General features: G+C 42.3%; 1 protein-coding gene across 3 annotated transcripts in view; it reads left to right on the top strand.

Annotated features, from left to right (window-relative positions):
- The window catches only part of HS1BP3 (HCLS1 binding protein 3), a 49,393-nt gene that overhangs the window by 8,869 nt on the left and 26,122 nt on the right, over window positions 1-14,402 (top strand). For all 3 annotated transcript variants that reach the window (XM_021390692.1, XM_021390691.1, XM_021390690.1), the window contains exons 3-4: window positions 2,742-2,949; window positions 5,424-5,637. In XM_021390692.1, coding sequence (XP_021246367.1) covers window positions 2,742-2,949; window positions 5,424-5,637 — 422 coding nt within the window. The remainder of the gene's footprint in view (window positions 1-2,741; window positions 2,950-5,423; window positions 5,638-14,402) is intronic.

The raw sequence follows: 14,402 nt of genomic DNA, 5'->3' as shown, positions 1-14,402 counted from the left end.
ACGAAGAAGAAGAGGAGCCAGCAGCAGCAGCAGCCAGGGTTTGAGGCGGGGACTTGCTGGGCACAGCGTTGGGCTTAGGTGGGGAATGGTTTGGGCTGGAGGTTTCACATCTTGTGTGCGTGTGGTAGGTTATCCCAGCAGAGGGCAGCCCCGCACTGCTGGATGTTAGCTTGCATGGCGTGTTGCAGGCTTTTGGGCAGCCTGTTAGCATGCTTTGGATATGGCATTGTTACGCTGTGTGTGCTGTTGGGCTGTGTTGTGCAGAGCCCACGCAGATTCACAATGGCTCTATTAGTGATAGGATCCGAGGGTGTGGGTTTACTTTAAGTTCAATAGTGTAATGAGACATAAATTGAGATTTATGAATAATGTACGGTGTTTGATAGAGGAAGGATGATAATTAAACAAGTTTGTATGTCTCAGTTCAGTGTTCCTTTCTGAGTATTTTAAAGCTGTTTTGGCTTGGTCTTGTTGGTTGGCTGCTGTCTCCTAATGGTTTCAGACATTAATTTGTTATGTATTATTGCAATTAATTAGATGTTAAGCATTTTTTGCCAATCAGACTTGATTTTTTTTTCTGGGCAGAGGGTAATATTTGTTTATTCTGTTGAAAAAATACCAGTGATTTCCTCACTGCCCTTACACCCATGCTTATACAGTATGTTTGGAAGGGACTCTGGTGTCATACTCTGTTCAGAGTTCTACTGGGGAACAGCTGAACAAAAATGTACAGCAGTTTGGAAATTCCAGAATTGCTTTCCTTTCTCGTTTTGGGGTGTTCTTCAAAGGGAGGATTATCTTATTCTGGGATCATCTCTTTATTGCCATCACTTTAGTCCCTGGCTGCTGATTTGAGTGTCAGATCCTGCATGCCGAGTACAGTGTTGCCTACCTGTGTTGCGTACAGGAGGCAAGTCTAAAATCCTAATTTTTCATTCTCCTAGCAACTCAGGTTTGTTTTTGTGGTTCTGATCTTTCTTGCAGAGCTGCTTGCCTTTTATTGGTGGACACTGAACCCGGAGTGATCATCGTACATCTGAAATGCAAACATTTTGCAAATCATCTGGGTTAGTTGATAATTACTCTGAAAAGCAGTGAAGGGTGAAAACTCGGTGGCTATTGTTCTTTACGACCGTATGTAGCTCAGTGGACTAGTCTAGGTGTGTCTATTAACGTCAGGACCTGTTCTCTGACCTGGAGGCCAGCTAGCACAGTCTGGCTGCATTCATAGTGGTAAGCTTTCTTTTTTTTACCATTCACAATGGCTGGCAGTACCCAAACTGGCTACTGAGTGCTCTGTGCCAGGCTAAATCCTGGACTGAAAATTTAACTGAGGAAGTGCTAGCTGCCCAGGCAAAACTGTGCCAGATGCTATCAGGTTCCACTAGATACTATAAGGCTCCTATCAGACACTATCAAGTTTCAGTGCTGGGGAATATACCCTGATACTGTGAAGTTTACTTGTAGAGATATAGTTTGTAGGTTCTGGGTTAATCTATATCTTGTTTCCCAGCTACTTCTGTGCTTCTTGTGGGTTGACTTTCTATCGCTCTATTGATGGAAGTATTCTGCCTTCTTCTATCCCAAGATAGAAGATGTGCTTGTGTCTCTCATCTCTTATATTGCACTGCTAATTGGGATTCACTACACTAGAGTTTGCCAGCATATGTTACAGGAAGATAAATGTTGTACCCTGGGAGGGGATCTGATCCATGCAGACTCTGCTTGCACTAGATTTTGGGATGTTTTTTTTAATCCAACTCTGTATTCATTGAAACGCTTTAATAGATTATGGGGCTGTGGAGCATCAGGATGAATGTATTGTCTGTGTAATACCACAGACCGATGGCATGACAGTCAATCTTCATTATGCCCATAATATCAATTGCAGATGGTGGGTTTTTTTTTTTGTGGCGGGGATTTTTTGTGTATGTTGGTTTCCAGTCTTGAATTCGAAACTGACTGTGGCATGGAAGCCACCCTATTTCTAACTAGCGTTCCCATGGTTATCGCTTTCCTGTGGTATCTTGGGCCTTATTCCTCCTCAGACTTCCTGTCTTTGTCTGCAGAGGGAATGACTGCACTGCTGGCATCTTCTCACTGTACAAGAACCTGTAGGCCATGGCCAAGTGGTTGCTTTTTATTTTCTCATAGATAAGGAGTCAGGGATCAGCTGAGGTCTTTGCCCTTGAGTTTCTGTGTCGGGTGCTGTGCAGGGCAGCAGCTGTGCCAGTTGTTTTGGCCTTGACAGGCAGAAGCACACCGAAACCCAGCCAGGCTGAGAATTCTGTCTTCTGGCATGGTGGTAAAAAGATTCGCCGTTTTCTCCATCAGGTACATTCCTTGCTATGCCTCCTGTCTTTTGGAGCTGGTCACCACATAGCTCGCTTTTAGCGGTCAGGAATTTTAGCTGTCAGAGAAAAGTATCTGGAGCAGTGATCTTCCCAGTATTTAATTAGCTGATGAGTCAGACAAATGGACGCTGGGTATCTGGCAATGAACTTCTATTTCATTAGGGAACAGATTTTAATAACAGAATTAGAAGACCAGCAACAGTGCTTTGGGATTGACTGTGTAGATAACAGGATTGTACTAGGCTATATGTAAAGCTCTTTGGTAATACGTGTTTTTCCACTTCAATTTCCAGGGTTAATGCTTCACAGTGCTTAAACTGCTGCTTGCTGCCCATGTCTCCCTCTTGACTTTAAAGAAACTTACCCAGACAACACATTCTATTTCAGGTGTCCAAGAAGTACAGCGAGATAGAGGAGCTCTACCACAGACTGTCAGCACGGTATCCACATGCTTCCCTTCCACTCTTGCCTAGAAAAGTTCTCTTTGTGGGAGAATCTGACATCTATGAACGAAGAGCAATGTTCAATGATATCATGAAATTCATCTCAAAAGACGAGGATCTAGCAACGAGTCCTGAGTTACTGGAATTTTTAGGTAACTAAAATATGTGAGTGTCCCCTCTCCCACAAGCATGCTTAATACAAGCCTTACTAGGTACTTGATTTAGGTAGTCAGGAGCCAGAAAATGCCAGAGTAAAGGTTATCACTAAGAATATTCTCTTGTGCATCTACAGTGCTACATGGTCATAGAATCATAGAATCATTAAGGTTGGAAAAGACCTCTTAGATCATCTAGTCCAACCACCAACCCATCCCCACCATGCCCACTAACCATGTCCCTCAGTGCCACATCTCCACATTTCTTGAACATCTCCAGAGATGGTGACTCCACCAGCTCCCTGTGCAGCCTGTGCCAGCACCTCACCACTCTTTCTTACGATGTTTGCTGTTATTTTCCCTTCTTTTCAGTGGAACACATGTTTCATTTGGAAGTACTGATGCCAAAATGGTCGCTATGAAAGTGTCAGTTGCACAGTCTGTAATTTCCCTTAGGCATATACTGGAGCTGTGATTCAGAACATGTAAGTTTCAAAGGCTAAATAATCATACATTGTCAGCAGAGGGATGGACCCTGAAAGGGCAGTGCAGGGCTCCCTCAGTGAACAGCTGCTCCACGCTTTGTCTGTTTTTCATTCCTAATAAAACTGCTAGGTATTGAGGAAGCAACCCTAAAGCAAATTATTGACAGTTACTTTTTGAGTAAAAGTCTGATGCTTTCTCTGGCTTTTTTTTTTTTTTTTTCCTCCTCAATTTTCCTTACCCTCATGTCCAGTTCTTGTTGCCTCTTCCAATGATTCATACAGATCCTTTCTTACATTCCTTGGACAGAGCAGGGAGTCAGTGAATGAATGGAACAGATGGGCTCTTCACTCTTAATTTATCTGCTGAACAGGGAATACACCAGCCTGGTGCTGTGCAGGATTCTTAGTGTAGTGTTAGTTTTAAGGAACCGAAGGTGCAAGTCACTAGCAAATCATCATGTGCAAATGGCCAGTTTTGCAGAAGTATGAAGTGTAGACAGGTTGGAAACTCTTGAGACTTGCAAGTGTGCGTCCCTGTAACCAAAGCCTTATCAGTCATGAAACCCACAATTGAAAGCAGCTTCCTAAAGTCAGAGGGGGCAAAACTGCATAATATTAGCAAAAGGATTTTGCCAAATAAGATTTGAGAGTTCTCCCCTTCCCCTGTCAGTGTTCTCTTGAAAGTAGACCACAGAGAATTTAGAACTTGTGTTGTGTTAAGCTTTTATGTATATGGTACAGATGTCTATAGCTGAATGAGTCTTTATATTGTGTGGGCAGATTATGTACAAGTAATGTGACTGTTCATCAGTCTGACTTAGAATAATGTGTCTCGCCCTACAAAACCAGATGAACTTCAGTACATACACTGCAGGTCCTTAAGCTGGTACACTTTCCTGAGAGACATTGGAGGCGTTGATATATTCAGAGATGTTTAGGGAGATTTAACATCGTAGGATGTAGATGTCTATCTACATGGTGATAAAATGTGCAGCATCCTAACCTCCACTGTCTACCCTCAGCAGCCTCAGTCCCTTGCCTATAAGGGGAGTGTTAGACCACTTGTTCAGTGTAGACATGCACATTTAGTTACTATATTCTGCCCTAGCTGATTAGGCACATACAGTCATGAAAGCTAGGTGAGATGAGTCTCACTTGCCATATTAGTTTAACAGTCAAAAGGATGAAAGTAGGAATTTTATCTACCAGTATGTTTTTAAGCCAGCCTATTTTTAGCTAGTCTCATTATTTTAAATCGGTTTCCTGACCATCCAGAGACTCCAGAGAACAGAGTAGTTATGAGCTCTTCTCTCGCTCCTGGGCTTTCCATATAACAAGTGTGGTGAGAAGGCTTTCTCAGTGTGCATCTTGCAGTTTGCTGAGTTTGTTCAGTTCGATGGATCTTGCATACTAAAGAGAGTTAGGACTTCAGTCTTCATTTCTGAGTGTAAATTGAAGAACTGCCTTGGAAACTAGTTTTCATGCTGTCCAGTGCTGTACTTTTAGCCCAAATTAATTAAATCAGTAACAAAAAGTGGACTTTATCTCTTCTAGTTACATGAAGGTTAGTTATCTACAGCTAAGTGGAGCATTTAGGCCCCTCTGTAGCCAATGGGCAGAAATAGGCACTTCAGAAGGAAGCGTGTTGTCAAACAACTGTATTTAGATGTGATGAGTCACCGACTGGAAGTTCTATTGTTTCCACTGACTACAGAAGGAACATAAAGGAGAAGATTAGGCATATGCTGCTAGGTTTTAGATAAAGTTAATTTCCTCTGTCTTTCTCTACTTGACAGCTTTAAATCAGTGAACAGATCAGAAATATAATGACACGGGATTGAACAGAACTAGGGACAATCAGGAATATTGGAAGAATTTCACAAAAGCTGATTGTGTTATTCATTTCTCAAACAAAATCACGAGGAACAGGTGCAAGGCATGAAATAAAACATGGCTGAGTTTTGCATCTGTAATTGTATTTCGCAGGAACAAAATCTACTAGTGTCATTGACTTCAGGGGTAAAAACGTTGCTGACGACAAAGAGAAAGACGATGAAGAAAATGATGCATTGGATTTTTTCAAAGAGGAGAAGACACCTGACTTAATTTCAAAGCTTGCAGCACTGGAGAATGCCAAGAAAGATGAGAAAGAAGAAGAGGAAGAGGAGGAAGAAGATTTAGACCCTCTTGGTATAATCAGGTATGGCTGTCACGGCCTTTGTTGTAATTTAAGTTTTTGCCTGATTTTCTTAAAAAAAAAAAAAAAAAAAAAAAAAAAAAAAAAGGCTATTCTATGTCTCTCTCCCCTCATGCCAACATTTTGTAACATAAAACACTTTCAGCTTCACAGAGGAGGAGAGGCCTCTGCTATACTCCTATCCAGTTAATAAAGAAGTGTCTTTATAGAGGAAAGAAATTTTGTAGTGCCACTTTAGTGCGTTCCTCAGGGAATCTAAGTGAGAGAGAGACATTGTGAATGGCTTAAGTACAGTCTCAACTGCAGTAGGCACTCCACCAGACACTTCAGGGTGCTTCCACAAAATGTAAAGCCACCAGACACCATCTGACATGCTACTTTGGAGATCACTAGGGTTTAATGTGTCTGGAACTACTTCCGAGCTGACTGGTATCTAGAATGATATGAAGTCATAGCAACATAAAGACCAAAAGAACCAACATTTCAACCATGATATTCACATATATGCTATCTTTGCTTTTGCCCTTCTCTGAGGATGTCACATCCTTAAATGCCTCTAAGACATAAGCAATAATAGCTTGAGGAACCAAGTAATTGAATCAGAGCTTGCTAAAGTTAATGTCTGGGTTTGTGTATCTGTCCAATAATTTCAGATGGTTATTTCCACTTCAAGATGGAAATTCTCAATTCCCAAAAGCATTTCTAACTACTGAAGCCTGAAAGTAAATTTAGTTTCATGATGTGTGGGATCATGAGTTGTGACTATTTTTTTTAGCGTGTCTCAAACTTTAGGTGCCCAAGTAGAGAAGCCCAAAAGTAGAAAAGTTCTTGGCCTTCACTAAGCACACTGATGGATTCAGCTGAATTGGTTGAGCCAACCACAATCACTAGCATCGTCTGAATGTTTTTTTTTTCTTGAACCAGTCTGGGCTTTTGAAATGCTTCTTCCTAGAAGTAGGCAGTAACTGATAAGAACTAGCCAGAGCACTCTCTTATTGTTGCCCAGTTACCGTGAATCATTTGCGGAGTGGTCATTCACACCAAGTTCTATGCATGGATTTCCCAAACTAAAATTCAGGTAGACTGTAATGATTAATACTAGAAGCACTGTGTGGATTTTGCTTCTGCTATTATAACCACATTTAATTGTTCATGTCCAGATAGCATCCTTTTTTACCTGAGGTATTTCATCCTTTACATTTCACCAGGGAACTTTAAACATTATTCTTTTGACAAGACACGTGCTTAATTACTCAGAATTTCTCCTTTGTTGAAGAGGTGTTTTAAAAAGTTAAGGAACTATTTACAATGAGAAGCTAGATAACGCAGTACTTCCCGCAGAATGGTCTTTGGTTGGTAGTGTTTATGAAAGAAGCTGTCCTTTTTTGGATAGGAAAATGATCTATTGGGTTAGCAAATGCAATGTTGTATTTTCAGAGTTACAACAAGTGTAGGCTGTAAAGAATTTGCTGTGCCAAAACAAGCAAGAAGTTTGCTTTTCTACTCTGTAGAGTTTGACGTAACATTTGAAAGTCTGATTATTTTGGTCCTTTAATGCCTTGAAGGATGAAAAGATCTGGTATTTAATCCTCATTTAGTTTATTGCTTCCATTCCTTTCGAGAGCAGAATTCTTAGTGAATCGGAGTAATTTTGTTTATTTAAGAATAAACAAGGCCTTCACTGGAAGAGAGCTGCAGCATGACACATCACGCAGTATGATGGTTTTCTCTGTAAATCAGTGTTTGGTTTCCAATATAAAAACTTCTTGGTATGTATTTATTATTATATCTCACATGTACACTGTCCCAGCAGAAAGAAGCACGGAAATGAGAATTGTGAATCTCATTTTATATTGTTTCTAATCCCCTCTAACTCACTCAGCTTCCATGGAAGATATTTTTAATTCACATCAGTGGAGATCAGGCTGGGCATAAGCATTGCATCCCAGTTTTATGCCATCTAGTAATAGTAGATGTCTAGGTAAGAGGACAAAGAAAGGAGCATCGTTTTCAGTGAATGGGTATTTCTGGAGTGAACATTTTAGGGTGCCTTTCATGCCCTTAAATTTGTAGGTGGTTTAAACAAGGAACTTGAAAGACTTGCAGCTTCAGTTTCTCAGGCATGCTTTAAGTTAGTTTGGGATGGGAATGAATAAAAAAGAAGGTGGTACAGACTGGATAAACACGTTTAGTACTACACAGTTTCCTGTTGCATGGATAATTCAGATTTAAAAAATCCACAATTCTTTCCCTTGTTAAAACAACAACAACAACAAAAAACCCAACCCTTTGAAAAGATGTAAAGTCAACAGTAAAACAAGCTGGTCCATTGCAAGCCATATCAGTGGCCAGAGAGCTTTGAGTAGCAGAGCTCTGACCTAAATTGAATCATGTGTTTGGCATAATTTTACAATTTTTTTTTTATTTCTGGATGAGGATGAAACTGCTCCAGTAGCAGGGGCCTCCGTATGTTGTCAACACACTTCATTTGGTAACAGCTTTTCCTCCTGGGCCCGAAGGCTTTATCCTGGGCTTGGCCCAGCACTGCTGCTGTGCTGCTGAACCACCAGATATCCAGTTAAATGCACTGGCCTTAGGGGTAAAATGCTAAACTAGGGTCCTTTTTTTCTGCTTCTGTATTAATGATGATCATCCAGGTGGAAGCTGGTAATGGCCTGGTTCCTTTTGCCTGGAGGAGACATCCTCCAGCTGATTTTCTTCCCTGCATTCAGGGCTGTGGCGAGTTGATCTTTTATGTCTGGTGGCAACTCACTTGCCAGTTCTATGCTCTTCAGCTTTTCTCATGCTCAAAAGCTTACTTTCTGTATTTGCACATCATCTGTGTCTGGGCTGCTTAGCAACAGAACAATTGATTTTCCTGTCTGAATTAGGAATAGCTCAAATATTTGCTTCTGATTAAGTTTAAACCCTGAAGTTGCATCTTTTAATGCACCCTGGAAATATCCTGGAATGAAAGGTGCTCAAAATTACGTTACATTTTTTTGGGATGTAGTGCTGAAATTCATCTGAAGTGTGATTATAGGATGTGTACTGTCACCTCGTCTTCCACTCTCCTTGAGTTAGGTGTATTGCTATTCCGTGTGTTATCACTCTGCAAGTTTTCCTGGACACTTGCAGAGATCTTTTCTGCTTTATGCAGAACAGCACTAGTAATACTGAGTAAGATGAGATCAACTGTGCAGTGGGGAATGAATGTATTGTACTTGCTTTTGTAGCAGTGGCACATTTCTAGTTCTATTTCATTTAGTTTGGCGTTATAAGTGTACAGTTACTTATAAGTCATAGTGCTCTCTTAGTTGAAGTATTTATTGTGAAGCTAGTATCTCATCCTTTTTTTTCCTAGTAAGCCATAATCTTTACAGTATCCCTTTACTAAAATCCTTCAGATTGGGAAATTAGATATGTATTTTATTTCACATAGTTGGGAAAATATCAGGTACATTAACTTATCTTCTCTCTGTTCTCCTTAAAGTGAATGCAATACTGTTATTTATCAGTCTTTAATAAATCCATCTATTCCAACATTTGCAGATCCACATTATTAAGTAATCAATAAACTACAGTAGTGCTTTTAACAATATGCCTTGGTTTTTAGAGGTGCAGAATCTTTTAACAATGCTGGCTCTTAAAAGATTTCCTGGTAAACTACAAAATATTACTGTGTGGCTAGTCACAATTGCAGGGATTTCTCTGGCTGGGATACCATCGAGAATGAAGGAAGTGGGAACACTAGATCCCAAAGAGGATAATCCTCCGAAGGGAGAGCCATGGAAGACAGCCACAAGATGGAGGAGCCATCCATCCCCAGCCAGGATATTCTTGATGATACTGCTGAAAATTCTACAGTGGAAAAAGGTGTAATCTACCAGCGCTATGAGAAAAGATTTACAAGGAGCGAAGAGTGAAATATGAGGCAAGATTCTAGAACAATATCAATGCTACTAAACTCAGCAGTGTCGGGCTCCATTGTCTGGGTATTATCTGGCTGTGTCTGTACTGTTATATTCCCTTGTCCTCCAAATGAGGTTTGCTACACCCAGAATGCCCACTGGAAATAGCTGCTGGCCTGTGCCATCTCCCAGGCTGTGATTAGGATGGGTTAGGTGAAAGCAACCTGTCCCATGCCAGGGGATCCCCAGGAACTAGTCTAACAGGTGAACTGCTGAATTGAGTTCCTGTGCTTAGGCTCAAGGTGTGAAGCAATTACCAATAAATAAATAAGTAAAGTATAGCCCTAAGCCCTTTTTCCCACAGGGGTTAGCTTTCTGCCTTCTGTTGTTTGCTCTCTGTTTGCCCTGAGGTTTTCCTAGAGTTTTGCTTTCTGCAGGGAATTTGGGCAACCAGTTACAGAATTTTTCCTTCTGTTTGGTCCAAGAAATACCACATTAGACATTTCCAGCTCTGAAACTTAAAACAACTTTAGGAACACATCCCAGTAACTGAGCTGGGTTTCATCTCTTTCCTCCGCGGATGAACTGTGCAGTTTGTTTGTAGGCTGAAGGCAAGAGCTTTAAAACACAGTTTAAAACTGGCTTTAGTACTTGTACTCAGTTTAGTCCAATAAACTTGCGACAGTAGTTGATTAAAGTGACTCAGAACCAGCTCTTCTGAACAAAGCGGCGATAATGTTGTCAAAGGAACGTGAGTTCTTCGTGGGTTAAAGCATGTGACAGCCCTGTGCATGCATTTCTTCAGTTACAGTTAAGTTCTGAGCTAATATTTATTCACCAGCTTGGAAGAACCCACCTTTTCCTGTGCTTTCCTGCCTCCGTATGCTCTCTGCACCCCTCACAGGAGCCTCTCCTCCGCACGCAGTTCCCTCCCTTCCGTCCTTTCTCCCTTGCCTCCCTAAATCTTTCAGCGACAGCACATCCTCCCTCAGCCTGAGGTTTTTCCTGGCTGACTGCACAGAGCCAGGAGGTGGGTATTCCCCAGACAAGAGCTCTTCTGTCTCCTCTCTTTACCTTTGTTATTATTTCAGCGGATTTCCCCTCGTGGCTTCTCTTCATCCCATTTTGTGCCTCCCCAGAGGAGTAAAGGCACGTGGGTAGATTGAAGCTTTGCATCTGCTGTGGATAAGCATGAAATGTAGCTAACTCCTGACAACAGTTAGGAAGGGATGAAGCCACTGAAGGCTGATGTTTTGTGGGCTTGCTGCCAGAAGTATTTAAAAGCTGTTCACTGTTGCTGTGGTCAAGCTCTATCAGCCCTGGTGCCAGAGCTTTGCCATCACTGGGTTTGGTTGGTTTTAAAGGACTCAGGGCCTTTTCTGGCTGCAGACAAAGTGGGCAATTGCTTTGAGCAGCAGATTGGTGAGGAGGAAACAGTCAGGCAACTAGCCCTGACTTTGCCAGAGCCCTGCAGAGCCAGGCTGGCTGCTGGAGGAGGTAGGTCAGTGCACGAGCCAGCAGTTATTTCTGGGTTGTGTCCTAATGGCCACCACGCTACAGTTTGTCCCCTGACATCCCAGTGATGCTTTGCTTTTCCTTTTCTTCCCTGTTGTGGCCTAGGCTGGCCTCAGCCTTTTTTGTCTTTGGGGGAGAAATGAGTGGCAAAGTTTGATCTCACTTCCTGTACCAGAAACTTTGGGCAGCTGAGAATGGCTCACACAGAGACAGAAGTCAGCTCCAAAGGAATCCTGCATTTTGTGCCTTTCCAGGTGGTTTCATTGATGGCATGATCAGAACTGTGGTAGGTAGGTGCAGGCACTGTGCCTGGTGGTAGATTTTTGCCTCAAAGGAAGAAGAGAATATCTGCAGGCTGGAGTAGTGTCATGGCTCAGCTGCTATCCACTGGACAGGTGGCCTGGAGCGAACTTGTCAAAATCTGTGTGCTCAGCTGTTGTGCCTTCTGGTCCTTGGTCAGCAGGGTTGTACTCCTAAGGTGTTACCTCCATTCTTCAGGCATCCTCCTGCTCCTCAGCCACTTGTAAATTCACAACTGTATTTCGGTCTGGCCATGTGAGTTCATGGCTTCCCCTCTGAATCCAGCAGGATTTGGGCACAGAAGTAGAAACACTTGCTTGGCTGTCATAACCAGCTGAGAGAGGGTGTACGCCTCAAAGAAGAGGGAAGTTACAGGTTGTGTTTTCTTTATTGAAATTCAGATAGATAAAACAATGAACAAGAAACAGAAAGAGCCTTGTTTTGCTAGCAGTGTGTGCATCCGTGCTCACAGCTGTGAAGCCTTTAGATATTTGAACAGGCAGATCTTTATATTCTGTGAATTGAGTCACAAGTTTAGGTTGCAAGGCATGCTCGACTCTCACTTTGCCAAGTGACACAAGTATTTGTTTCAATTCCAATCCAGCTGCTGTCCAATTGGCAACTTATAAAATCTCAGTAAACAACCCCACTGGTCTTCCACTGCAACATTTCTGGCAGTTGAAATTTTTCTGAAAACCAGGGTCATAGTGTGGTATAGTGATCTTCCTCATCAAAGAGAGGAAAAAGAAGAAAAGACAGCAGAAAGTGTGGATTACTCATGCAAATAAAGGATGACTCATATTTGCTTTTCATGAAATTATCTATTCTTGACCCTTTTTAGGGGCAAACTTACAGCCTATCTGTGCAGGTGGTTTAACTAAGTGGATAGGGAATAAAGCAGGATGGCAGGATGCTCTCCTTGCAGCAGTTCAGTCCTTCCAGTTTGCCTGCCCTGAACACTGTTAATGTCTATAGGTGCCTGCTGAGCATTCACTTCCCATATGCAGATGATGCAACGGGCTTTCCTTTGCCTTCTGTCTCCAGCCCCATGTCCTCGGCACAGCTTCCCACGTTTCTTTTCTGCCAAACTTGCTGTCCCCCTGCAGATGAAGGGTTGAAGGTGATAGAAAGAAAACAGTGGAAAACAAAAACATGTTCAGCTACTGAATCTCACAGAAACACCCATATTAGTTCAGTGTTGTCTGCTGTGTTTGCTCTGGGGTCCGGGAAGATGTTTTCCTTGGAAGAACTGTACCAAGGTCTGTGTGGCTCCATGTGGTGGAGCTGAGAAACTTTTCTAGCTATACTTTCCAACCCGGGGCACTGAGGTGGGTGTGTGAAGGAGTCAGCCCTCTTCTCATTGCTGCTCTGTGGCAGGTGCTAACTGAACGAAAGTGCACTCAGGAAAACTGAGATTTTCTGGAATTAGTGTTTTTGTAGTTGTTACAGGTTACATCCATAAGGGCTGCTTCAGGAGAGCTTATTTGACAGATGAATGGAAAAAAAACCTCCTGTATGTCCACTTTTGGTGACCAGAAGGAACTGTACCTTGGGATCAGAGCTAGGGCATTCTGACAGAGGTTTGCAGAGGCATAAATCACGGATCTGAAGTTGGCTGCTCAGTGTTTTCTTTTATTCTGGAAATAGTTACTGCCCCGACTCAGGGGAAACGTGGAGGAGTCCTCCTCCATGCCAGCATTGTCCTTATCATATATCCTGTCATATATCCTGTTCTAGTGTTAGATTTTAGGCCCTACACAATTATGCAGTCATTGTTTCCCCAGGTTTTCCCCGTGCATGTGGAAGCATTCGCCTCAGATAAACTTCAGTGGTGAGTTCTGTCATGGCTGGCTTGCGTGATTCCAGTACGCACACAGCTGGAACATGGGGATCCTTTGGGAGAGAGTTCAAGTAATTATTTTAATGTGCTTCATTTTCCTTCTGATTAGAGCACTGAATATATTCAAATGGGTTTTATAAATAGTAATTTTGTGTTTATACCATCATCCTAAACCCAGAGGGCTGCAAAGAACTCTATAGTCTGTGTAATGTTACAGCTGTGCGTGCCAGCCAGCAGCGTTCTGATGCAGAGCACAAGTGTAACTACACCTGGGGTGAAGTGCAGCGAGGGCTTAATGGCTTCGTGCAGCATCAGGCACTAAGAGGGGAATACGTCATTCAGCTAGAATTCAGCAGGAGGAGTTGTGCTGATGTGAATGTAAATATCCAGCTTGGAATTTGACCATCTCACCAAGTTAGATCTGCTTTTAAGAAAGATGCTGTGGGATTTGTAATGGACCTGGTTCGTTGTTTTCAATGCATTAAAGGGCAGTGCATGTAAACTTGCCGCGCGCTTTTCTGTAAATAGAAGAATTTGAGAGCCAAGTAATGTCAGGGAACTGGTGTGAAATAACGTTGCCACTAGCTGGCACCAGCTTTCACATAACTCCCATAGTCCTTTAAGTGAACTCATAGCTTTTGATTTTCCCATCCTCTCTAACAGCAGCGTGCTGTCATTTGTAGCAGTGCCGAGCTTAGCAGCGATGAAGGCGTGCAGAAGCTGCCACCAGCCATTCTGCAGGCATGCTAAGCAAGCCCTTAGTTAACTGAGACAGATTTGTAGGAGGCAGGAGATCCTTTAGAAGGGGCACAGGATAAATTTGCAACTACACAGAATCAAAAGTGTTGGTGGTTTTTTTTTGTTTTTTTAATTTCTTCTTTGGAAGAGGACTGAACATGATGTAATTGGACAGATTTAAACATGTTTTGTTTCATGGACTTTACAATAATAGGATGACTCAAATCCTTAATTAGAATAAAAAAAGCATTACCTCATCGATTAGCCTGTGCCTTTCACCAAAGCACAGGAAATCTTTAATCAGCAGACCCGGAGAACTGCTTGTAGATGAGACAGACTGCTAATGAGGGATGGATTCAGATGTGCCCTGTTGTTTTTCTGTTCACCAAGTGTAAGAGAATTGCTTGCTCTGGAAGAAACTGTCTGGGGAGGGTGACTGAGTGCCCAGTTTAAATTGAGATGAG

Source organism: Numida meleagris, chromosome 3 (genome assembly GCF_002078875.1).
Source record: "Numida meleagris isolate 19003 breed g44 Domestic line chromosome 3, NumMel1.0, whole genome shotgun sequence".
NCBI lineage: Eukaryota > Metazoa > Chordata > Aves > Galliformes > Numididae > Numida > Numida meleagris.
Note: the sequence above shows the minus strand (reverse complement) of the source record. Positions and strands in the feature narration are given on the sequence as shown.